This window comes from Protopterus annectens, chromosome 7.part0 (assembly GCF_019279795.1).
Source record: "Protopterus annectens isolate FY-2018-M chromosome 7.part0, PAN1.0, whole genome shotgun sequence".
In the NCBI taxonomy this organism is placed as follows: domain Eukaryota; kingdom Metazoa; phylum Chordata; order Ceratodontiformes; family Protopteridae; genus Protopterus; species Protopterus annectens.
In genome coordinates, this window is record NC_056739.1 from 68879271 (window position 1) to 68891340 (window position 12070).

General features: G+C 42.4%; 1 protein-coding gene across 1 annotated transcript in view; it reads left to right on the top strand.

The window, feature by feature from the left end:
• The window catches only part of LEMD2 (LEM domain nuclear envelope protein 2), a 592375-nt gene that overhangs the window by 194297 nt on the left and 386008 nt on the right, over nt 1–12070 (top strand). The window contains exon 4 of the mRNA XM_044076486.1: nt 6120–6196. Within this exon, the coding sequence (XP_043932421.1) occupies nt 6120–6196 (77 nt within the window). The remainder of the gene's footprint in view (nt 1–6119; nt 6197–12070) is intronic.

Genomic DNA, 12070 nt, shown 5'->3' on the forward strand with positions numbered 1-12070 from the left:
CAGTCATGTGGTACATCAACAAACAGGGAGGCACTCATTCATACCCCCTATGCCGAATGACTCTGGACCTATGGAATATGGCTCTGAGCTACAACATTCAGTTACAGGCAATATTTGTACCGGGAAAAGAAAACATCCTAGCAGACATGTTAAGCAGAACTACCTCGGATGCTACACCCGGACATCTTCAAGGCCATCACACAGAAATGGGGAATGCCACAAATAGACCTATTCGCATCCCCACTCAATCACCAGCTCAAGAAATTCTGCACAAGGACATACCACCCACTTGCATGGAAGGTGGAGACTCTATCCTTCAGTTGGAAAGGCCTGACAGCATATGCATTCCCACCTCTTCCTTTGATGCACAAGATACTACTGAAAATCAAAGAGGAGCGTCCAAGGATAATTCTGATAGCTCCAAATTGGCCAAGACAACACTGGTATCCATTGCTGAGGAGCATGTCATGGGGGAGAACGTGGACACTACCCCTGATGCCTTTGATGTTAACTCAGAACGACTACAACATCATGCATCCAAATCTAAAAACTCTGCAACTAACTGCCTGGGACATTACATAACAGCAACTAACCCAGATTTATCCCAAAGGGTTAAAGACATTATCCTGGAGGCCCGCAGACCTTCTACAAGAAGGAACTATGCAGGGAAATGGAAAAGGTTTGTCATTTGGAGCACTGAAAGAGGAAAAGATGTGTCAAAGATAGATATTGCCAACATCCTGGAGTATTTGGCAGAGCTTCTCCATACAGGCCTGTCCTATTCCTCCATCAAGATACATGCATCAGCTATTTCTGCAGAATACAGCTTTGATCCCCCTGTCTTCTCACATCCTCTACTCAGGCAGTTCCTCAGAGGAATCAAGAATGTAAAACCTCCTAGGAAACCACCATTACCAGCATGGGACTTGAACTTTGTGCTAGAAAAATTGACACTCCCTCCATTCGAACCAGCAGCAACAGCAGATCTTCAACACCTATCCTGGAAAACTGCTTTCCTACTGGCAATTACTTCAGCAGGAAGGGTTTGAACTACAGGCCTTAATGGCAGTACAACCCTTCCTAATCTTCCATCAAGATAGAGTATCCATGAGAACTAATCCTACATTTATGCCTAAGGTGGTATCCAGAGTGTCTCTAAACCAGGCAATCCACCTACCTACCTTCTTTCCCAATCCACAGAACAGGGGGGAAAGACTGCTGCATACCTTGGATGTACATAGACAGTTGCGCTACTACCTGGACAGAACCAAGGGCAATAGAAAAACTGACCAGCTTCTAGTGGCCTATGCAACAGGAAGGGAAGGAAAAGCAATTTCCAAACAGACAATCTCCAAGTGGATAGGAAATTGCATCAGATTCTGTTACTCCTACCATGGAAAGCCAATTCCACAGAACATAAGACCTCACTCTACAAGGGCTACAGCCACTACCACAGCTTTCTTACGAGGAGTGGCAACCAAGGACATTATTGAGGTGGCTACTTGGACCTCCGTGCATACATTTGCCAAGCATTATAACTTATCTCTATACTCTAGATCCCAAGCAGGGTTTGCCACTGCTGTATTGCAAGGGATCCTAACTACACCATAATTCTTCTTCCTCCTCCCCTAGTTTGGCTATGGTATTCTACCCATTTGTTATGACTGCAGATGCATCCTTGAAGGACATAGTACAGTTTTGTACCTACCATAAATGTAGATGTCCGAACAGGATAGCATCTGCAGTCAGGATTACCCACCCACCTTCCCCTCTGTGGTATTCCTAGGGTATTTACCCTCCTAATAGCTAGCTGGGGGGGGATCTCTTATGGTGTATTTGTTTGTATATATGTACATACATGCTTATTTTTTGTGTTTGCCTATCCTTTTTTTGGAAACATAGGCATTTACCCAAAATTTAGTTTTCCAAGAGGGCAACTGGCATCTGGGGCAAGAAACACTGAGGAAAATGGCGTCGGCTGATGCCTTTATACCCGAAGACCAGCAGAGATGATGTCGGGTGAAGTGCGACACCAGCCGAGGCCAGACCCAGACTTTGGAATCCGGCCGACCGAAGGGCTGCCTGACGACAGGACAACCCATTTGTTATGACTGCAGATGCTATCCTGTTCGGACATCTACATTTATGGTAGGTACAAAACTGTACTATCTCCCATCCACTCATCAAGATTCCTCTTGAAGAGAGTCAATGAGGGACTCTGCCTAACCTGGACTGGGATTTTATTCCAGAGTGAAGGGAGCCTCTGGGTTATGAATCTGTCCCTCCAGCATGTCCTATTTGTTTCAGTGCTGAGGTTCAAGTCTCTCGGGTGTGTAGCTCGATGGGATTTGGATTTTTTTGAGGTGCAGCATGTCCCTTAATTCCGGGTTTGACATGGCTTTATATGTCAGGCACAGGTCGCCTCTGAGCAGGCAGTATGCCACTGAGTAGAGCTGGAGTTTCTTTAACCGGGCAGCATATGGCATCTGTTTGAGCCCTTTGATCCTCTTGGTGAGGTACTTTTGGGGTCTTTCCAGTTGCTGCAGGTGTTTGGTAAGGTACATCCCAAAAGGGGCATTGTACTCGATTATGGGCCTGATGAGTAAAGAGGCACGATAACCTCCCCTAATCTAGATATGAATCCCTTCATGATTAGGTGGGCTATATAAAATGTTTTTCTAACCATTTTGGCCACGTGGTTGTCACATGAGAGATTGCTATCAACTTGGGTCCCCAGGTCCCTAATTACTTCTTCTGTACTTAATGGATTACCACCTATGTGGTAATTTGTGGGCACTTTGTTTTTGCCAAAGGGGATGACTATACACTTTTTGGCATTTAGCTTGAGGCCATGGCTCTGGCACCAGTTGTCTGTTTCTATGAGGTCCTTTTGGAGGATGCTTGTGTCGGCTGGAGAGTCGATTATGGCGCCCAGTTTGCAGTCATCTGCAAACTTGGTCAGCCACAGTCCTTCTGTGTTGGCCTGTACCTCTGAGAAATATATACCAAACAAGAGAGGTCCCAGGACTTATCCTTGTGGGACGCCACTTGTAACTGGTTTGGAGTCTGACATGGCTCCAGTAATTCTAACCATGTGGGTTCTGTCCTTGAGCCAGTTTGCAACCCATCTAGTGACATAGAGGTTTATATTTAAGCTGGTGAGCTTATCTATAATGCATGCCCGAGTGGGGTATTGTATCGAAGGCTTTTGCGAGGTCCAGGTAGGCTGTGTGGACCACCTTCCCTTCGTCAATGGCCTTGGTGACTGTTTTAAAGAAGTCGACCAGGTTTAAGAGGCAGGATCTGCCCTTAACAAAGCCGAACTGGGTAGGATCCAGTGTCTGTAGGTCCCCAATATCTTTATTTATGAGGTCCATGATGATCCTTTCCATAGCTTTGCAGACCAAGCTAGTCAGGCTTATGGGGCGATAGTTTCCAGGGTCCATTGAGGCACCACCTTGTGGAGAGGGACCACTGTTGCTGTACACCACTCTTTGGGTACATGTCCTGTAGTAAGGCTGAGATTGAACAGTAGTTTTATGTTTGGGTTTAGCTCTTCTTGGAGTTCATGTAGGACGCAGCCCGGGACACCGTCTGGTCCTATTGATGCTGTGTTTTTTGCTTTGGAGAGGGCGGCTCTTAACTGAGCATCTGAGATGTCAGGGGGGCAGCACTCTGCTGGGATAGATATTTGCCCTTTTGGTGGGGGGGGGGGGAGAAGTTTGCGCTGAACCTGTCAGCTAGGATGTTGGCAATGTCTGTGGGTTCGGTGTATTTTTTGTCATTTTGGACTAATTCTGAGCATATCTGGGAATTCCCACCCAGGTTCCTAACATAACTAAAGAAAGCCTTGTGATTATCCTTTCCTGTGCAATTTTTCTCTCAAAGCTGGCCTTGGACGATTTTATGAGTGCCCTTAGTTTTTTGCTAATACTGATCAGAGATGCCTTCCCTTTTTGGGATTTTGCTCTATCATGTAGTAGCTTCCTCCTTCTGTTGTATAGTTTGTTTATGGCTGGGGTCCACCAGACAGGACGTCTGCCTTTGGAGGATTGGGTCTTGGTTTTATTTGGGATTGCATGATCCATGCATTCCTGAAGGTGTTCATAGAATGCATTTATAAAGGATTCTGCGGTCTGGGCCGTATTTTCCACAGGCCCGGGGCTTTGAAGTATTCCACCTCGGTTTTGAGGAGTGTGAAATTTGCTTTAGAGAAGTTTTCACTGTGGTTTTCTGGGCAGGGGGTGGGGTCGGGATGTGAATATCCAGTGAGATCAGTTTATGGTCTGATCTTACCAGTGAGGGATGCACTTCTGGTCTGGAGCATAGAGTCCCCATGTTGGTGATGATCAGGTCCAGTATGTTTTCCCCTCTTGTGGGAGTGGTAACAAGTTGTTCCATAGCATTTGAGTTTATGAATTCTAGGAACCTTTGGGCTAGGGTGTTGGAGCTAGAGTAATGCTCCCAGTCTATGTTTGGGTAGTTGAAGTCGCTCAATATAATGGTGTTTGGAGAGACCTTCATATTTTCCAGTGTTCTCAGGAAGGCCGAGTGGGGTTCCTGGGTTTGGGAGGGTGGTCTGTAGCAGGCTATAAACTGGAAGGCAGTTTTACCCACTGTTAGTTGCACATGGATAGTCTCTGATGCTTCGTGCTTAGCCACCAACCTGGAGGTGTGGGTATCTTTGATGAATATCGATACTCCCCCTCCTTTTGTGGTTCGGTCCAAGTTTTGGGGCCGAAAAGCATGGTATGAGGTATAACCTGGTAGTGCTGGGGTGCTCTCGGGAGCCCTGAACCAGGTTTCTGTTACTGCACAGATATCGATGTTCTCCATGCTAAGGAGAGTTTCAAGTGCGTGCATCTTGAGGTTTAGACTTCTGGCGTTGAGTAGCATTACTCTTAGTTTCTTAACCCTTGTGATACCTATGGAGGTGGGTTTGTCTTTTGAGCCTTGCCTAAAAAAGGCACTATGGGGGTAGCAAGAGCCTTTGCCAATATCCGAAAGCCATTACATCTTTTCCAGTAGATGTGCACCCAAACAGCTGTGTTGCAGAAAATATTAAAAAAAAAATAAATCACAATTGTGTCTGCCTCAAACGTGAGTAGCTGATATAAGCACTTCTTCTCCACATTTCAGAGTGAGGTGATAAGGCTTTACTATCCCCATGGGGCTGTAAATAAAAGAGCATGCAGAGGAAACTGTTAGCATTTCCTGAAGTGTTAAATTACCCTCCCACAAGGTGCTGAAACCTGAGCTGTCCTACTAAAAGCTGTCTGAATGTAAACAATAGTGTCACTTGACCTACCAGCTTAATCAAAACAATGAGAGCTGCAGGGAATCTTGACACTTTCCCTTTAAAATACTGCATGGAGTCTATTATCCGAACAATTTGGGACCTTGGGTAGTTTGGATAATCAAACATATAATTGAACTGGACAAAAACTTTTAAAATCCTGGGTTTTTTTCTGCATACAAAGAATACACTTTTTAACCATTTGCCGATTTCAATGGCCAATAAAGAATATTTTCCACATGCAAACTGGTTACAAGCTCAAACAACACGCACAAGAGAATATGTATAATGTTTACATATTCAGATTTTATGATTTTTCCTACCTGAAAACTTTGGAAAGCTTTGTTCAGATAACTGAAGTTTCGGATAATCGACTCTCTGCTGTAATCTGCTCCAGTGTCACTTCACCCTGGGGGAAAGGAGGGTTCCTCCTTTGCATTGACCCCATTTGTGTACTGAGATTCTAAACAATTGTATGGCATCTGTTTACATGTATTTCCATTCTGTTCTACAGTTGTTACATTTACAGTGTCATATTGCTTTGATAAACTTTTTTTGCAATGCACTTTATATAGGTTTTGATGTTTCTGGAGTTTGTCCACATATATTGTAATTCAGTAGTGTTTTAAATCAGTTGTGATTGTGAAAGAAACTCGTCTCATTTCAAGTTGACATATTGGTTAAAACAACTGATACAGAAAAAATGAATAACTAGAATAAAACAAAAGATAACTAAATGTTGTTAACATGTCCTGCATAAGAGTGTTTTTCATTGCAATGCAGTTGGAATTATGGATTGATGGTGTCTCTCTGGAAATTGCAGGTGATGTTAACTGTGGAAATCCTGGAGCCCCTGAGACTAGTTGCATTCCAGTTAATGATGTTACACATTACTTAGCTGTAAGTTTATTTTCTTTTTCTTGCTAATCACCTTAAAAACAAGAAGGCTGTTGTGCTGTAGGAGCTGAAATGCACAGATCTTCTGATGAACTTTATTTTACAGGCGTAATGATGTTCCCCAGTATTGACAGAGTTATATTAGTGATTCTGTTATTGTCCGAGTCTGGAACAGTGCAAAGCTGCAGGCTGCATAAAATGGTAACAATACCTGCAGGAGCCGTGCTGGGGCAGGCTAAGTTTTAATCTGTTGGTAATAGTGAATTTGAAGACTGGATGACTGGCAGTAAGGTGAACAAGTTGGTCTCAAGGCTACTCAGGAAAGCTGGGTAAACTGATGTAGTCATTTGTCTTTACCAAGCTGATTTAGTCATTTGTCTTTACCATAGTTAGGAAAGCTGGGTAAACTGATTTAGTTAGTCATTTGTCTTTACCATAGTTACTTTTGCTTCATACAGCAGTAATGTGATGCATAAGCACTGAACTTCAGAGAGAAAATGAGGCTGAGATGGGAAGAGTTAAGATGAACGTTTCTGTGCATATCACCCCAGGGATAAGTAATTTAAGGAGGATAATATGTATGCAAAATAGTTTGAAAGTCTGACAGAATTGAGGGTAGCTTACTGCATGCAGCTCTCTGCAGCAGGTGTGATGTTTGAGGCATCAGCTCATTGCCATTTGTGCAGCTGTTGCAAAAAGGTCCTTCATAAGTAGCTTCAAACACAGAGATTAAGGAATGTGCACCCCTGTTGTCCTGAGTTTATTCCAGTTATGCCATGCAGATTTCCTCCAGTAGTCATAATTTGGACATTTCTCGTATTTAGTACCTCAGAAGCACAGACCCTCTTAGTGTGATGATACCAGTCTTCAGATCTCGAGTCAGAACCACCACAAGGTTTACCTCTTTTGCTTGTTGCCTGAGCTCACAGTCACAAGTTGCATCTACTGCTGGCTGTTCTCTTGTACAATCCTGGGATATTAGTGATACAAAGCTGAAGCTGTTTTCACTGCTCAGAACCTGATGGCAGCAGAAGCAGTGCAACAGAATACCCAGCCACAGTGCCAATTAAAGAATCTCATGTGTAACAGGGAAAAATAGAATGCATATAAGGTCTCCACCCTCAACTTCTCCTCAGAATTCACTACAGCTGTCCTACTCTCTGCTCATCAAGCAAGACACCGTCATTCAAATCATCGTCTTCAGTTGTACATGAGCTCAAGTGGAAGGGTAAAATCTGAGTACATTCTCAAGATAGGCAGCATACTAGAACGACTCAGTTAATGTCCATCTCATCTGTCTAATATGCTAGTTGGTCTGGTTGAAGTTATTGGCTCAGTCTCAGTCCCTTGTGACTAGATGGACAGTAGAGATCGTTTTAATGCAGGAAGAAGAAATGAAAGTCTATTCCTGTCTTTCAGTCTACCAGTCGATTATGTGACGTTTTGTATAGTTATTGGGGAAAAGGGGATGTGCCCACCTCAGGATGCTCAGTGTTTGCAAACAAGAGGTTTGTCTGATTCCATCTGGGTAACCATCACCTTCAGTGCAAAGTGTTACTGGTTAGTCTGTTTTCTCCCCTCCCCCCCAACACACACATATGGGGTGTTCACTGAGGTGTTGGCCATGGTGGCAGACTGTTTGCAACAGAACCATCCTTTAGTCTTCCCATGTGTGGATGATTTGCTGCTGGTAGTTATATCTATGTCAGGCATCCCCTTGGGTGACATTCCTATAAGGCGGTTATTGTCAAATGGGAGAAGTTATCCGTTTGCCCATTGCAACATATTACTTTATTTGGATCAGCATTGGATGTTCATCAGTGTTGAGCCATTTTCCAACTTTAAAGGGCTTAGGAATTTCGTTATTTAGTGAGCAAGGTTGTCTTGCATCATAAGATCCTGGCCTGTATGTAGTTAACCTCTGCTTGTACTCAAGGCAATGACTATATTTACAGTCCATTTCTCCCACCTCCAGGTCTTAGTGTTATGTGGACTGTGAACTGCATTATTACATCCTTTGAAAGCCATCTACCCCAGGAAACTACCACATTAGCAATGCACCCCTAAGAATTGACACAGTTCACAGTCTGGAAAATTATTTGTACAGTGACTTCACTTCAACCATGTCCACTGTCATAAGAAAGTCCTTTTGTATTGCGCAGCTTATAAACAATGGTATTGCGTCTAGATCTAGAGATGTCATTGTCCCCCTTTACTCGGCCCTCATTGGTTCAGTCATTTAATATAATGCCCCCTTTGGCATGTATCTGTTCAACACATGCAACAACCAGAATGCCCACAGAGATCCCTTACTAAAAGGGTACAAGGCCTAAACAACATGTCCTACAAACCCTCAACTCAAAACCCTGTTCAGTGTCATACAGACTGCTAATAGGTGACCTATGTCTTGCATGCAACATATCCTCCAACCCAATACTGATGGACCTGTTACACATCAGCAAGTCAAATGGCATCAGAAACAATTGGTCTAGGGATCTAAACCTGTCTTGGAAAATCAACAGTATGGTTTGGAGGAACATGTGCAGCTCTCAAAGGATACCATTGCTCTGGAACAGACTCCCCATCCATGTAAAATAAAGCTTATCCCATACATATTCAAGCATCGTGTGGATCTTTGGATGGATTATAGAAAATTTACTCCAGGACTGCCACCTGCACTACTAGTGAACAGAAGCCTCTCCTAAATGCTTTATCCCATGCAAGGGTCCCTTCAAATTATCTAGTGTATGATTCCAGTTATTCTGAGCTGGAGTAATATTGACCATGGGATGTTTAAGGCATTCTCACTAGGGGTAGTATTGACCAAGAGATGTTTAAGGCCAGTCTAACAAAACAAAAACACTCCAGTGGTGGTGTGACAGGAGTCTAATGATTCCGAATCAAATTCAGAACAATTTTATTTTCTTTGAGGGGGAAAATTTTCGGCACGTGTCAGGAGTTGCCATGGGGTTCAAATGTATTCCCATTTATGCTAATTTTGTGTTGGCAGAATGGGAAAAATGGGTGGTGTTTCTTACTCCATTCACCCAACACATAATGTATTTTTTATTTTTAGACAACATTTTGGAAGGCAGAGGTGACCTACATTACAGAATTTGTCGATTTTGTAGAGGGTTCCACTTCTTTTTTGAAATGTACTCGCCTCACAGTAAGACGCTGTCCGGTTCGATTCTCAGCTAGACCGTCTTCTGCGTGGAGACGTGTGAATGGGCGTACCTTCGATGAAGGTTGTGAGTCAGGCCTGGCAAGCCGGTACGTAAAAATCAACTGCCAATCATTAGCGGACCGGAGTTCTGCTGTGGCGAGCCCTAACCGGGAAAAGCCGAAAGGCACAAAGACTTACAGGTAGGATGCTAAAAAGTTAGATTATTTGGATGTTTTGTTGTACAAGGATGAAATTGACAAAGCCTTGTACTCTAGAATCATCTGGCAAAAGACATACCCTAACTTATTTCCTCATTTTGAGAGTCGTCACCCCCTTTCTCAAAAGAAGAGAGTAGTTAAAAGTTCAAATGGTATGACTTTCTAGACTGATTAGTTGTGAAAATATTTTTTTTAAGAAATGGTCCAGTTAAGTAAAATGTTTTTATGTAGAAGTTACCCTTTAGGTACTGTTCAGGTGATTAGTGAAGAAGTGAAAAAAGGAATGAAGATCAGATTCTGACCTATTTTAAAGGCAAGGTTTCAGTCCCACCATTAGAGTGAATCTTTGGTGAGGGTAAAAGATAGACGTGTGGACATGAAAAGTGCAATGGGCATACCCTTCAAGAGAGATGCTCCACTGATTATGAGAATTTTGAGAAGAACACGGGATCTGGTTTCACCCCAAAGTTAAAAGAGAAAGTAAGGATAACCCCAATGCTTACTTTGCCAGGGGTAAAAGCATCAAGGATAGGATGGAGAAAGGTCTGGGGTTGGTTTCGCTAGATCAAAATCTAGGATGGTTAAATGTGGAACCTGAAAAGTGTGCAAGTTTGTTAATGATGGTCCTTGCATTTCAATTTATGGGGTTGACAGGTTTTTAGCCTGTCCAGGCTTTTGCAGTTGTAACACCAAAAAGTGGTATATGTGGCAATTAGTTCCACACATCCACCGTTTTATGTCAAGAAGACCATGAGAAGGTTGAGGACCGGATCTACAAACACCTGTATGATACAAGAAGGGGGAGGTCATCAAATACTTTGTTTAGCACACTAAGGAATGTAAGGCATTTTGTTCTCAATAAGGTAATCGTGAAAGAGATTGGTGGAGATGTGGGTTGTGTACTTGAAAAGAGAGAACTGACCTGGCAAATTAAATTAACTGCAGATGTTAAACGTGGTCTAAATGATCACGTTTCTTTTTTCGAGTGTGCTAAAAGTAAAGACAAAAAAGTTTCGAGTTTTTTTTTTTTTTGTCAAGGAGTATTATTATGGTAGTGTGTGTTGGTAATTCAGTGTATTTACACATTTAATTTTATATTTATTTCAACATACTTTTTTAATAATCATTTAAAATGTTTTTAACTCTACCTTTAATTATTAGATAATTGCTGTTAGTTTTGTATTTGGAAACCAAATATTTAAGTAAATTTGAAATGATTTTTTTCAGATTGTGATGAAGGCTGTTATATAGGGGTGAAAGCGCTTTGTTTGGAGTTAATTCGGGTTCATTAAGCTGCTATCATGCCATCACTGGAGTGTTTTTATTTTGTGATATTTGTTTATTACAATATAAGGCCAGTCTAACACCAAACAGGATAGGATAATTCAAGAATGCAAAAGGGAAATTGACTAGGCTTAAAATAGCCTGCAAGGACAGCTAAACCTAGTACTTACCTATGAACATAATGAACCTATTGCTAGGCATTTAAGTTGACTATGGGAAGAAAAAACTTCCAGTTGTACACATTTATGACAGAAATAAAAAAAATTAACAAGTACAGGAATCTGTCTAGTTCCAACCTCACCACCACGAGTGTTGAGGAAAAAAAAATAAGAGAGAAACTAGTGGTCTTAAAACTTAGTTGATGAGCTCAATCACAGTAATTTCCAAAAATCATGAAACCCGGTAGTGTTCCAAAGAAACAAGCATGTATTCGTCATAGACAAGCAATCCTCAGTAACAAAAAATCGGAAATATTTTAACAGTGTTAAACGTATCAGCTTTTATATACTTAGAAGTGGGTGTGAAAAAAAAGAAGTTATGTACTCACCATAACGTTCCATGTTGGTAGTCCATCTCGCCCATCATTCTTACATATGGGTTAGGAGTCAATCCTCTGCTCCGACGTTGCCTATTACAAAGCTCAAAGTCTCTTAGTTGGCTCGTGGCTAGGTAGGTATCCCATAGTACACTAGTACAATCCCCAGATCTTGTTTGCTGCTAAACTACAAAAAGACAGAACTAAGGTTATCCGGAAAGAACAACAATGATGAAAGGTCTCCACCCTACCAAGGTAATACTATCCTGTCTCCAGATCCTTCCAGGATGGGGATAGGTGGGTGGGTTCATAAGAATGAAGGGCAAGATGGACTACAAATATGGAACGTTATGGTGAGTACATAACTTCTTTATGTTCTGTAGTCCTATCTCGCCTCCATTCTTGCATATGGGACAGCGTACCTAGCACCTTTTTCTTGGGTGGCTTACAGGAAAATACTCCTGAGTACCGTGGAACCAAAGGAGGCTCTACCCCTTGAGGTCAGGTCCAATTTGTAATGAGTGATAAAGGTATGAGGGGTAGCCCAGGTTGCTGCTGCACAAATACTGTCAATTGGAGCTCTGGCTTGGAAGGAAACAGGTGTAGACTGGGATCGTGTAGAATGAGCTTTAATCTTGAACGGTAGAGTTTTTCCATTGGAGGAGTAAATGGGG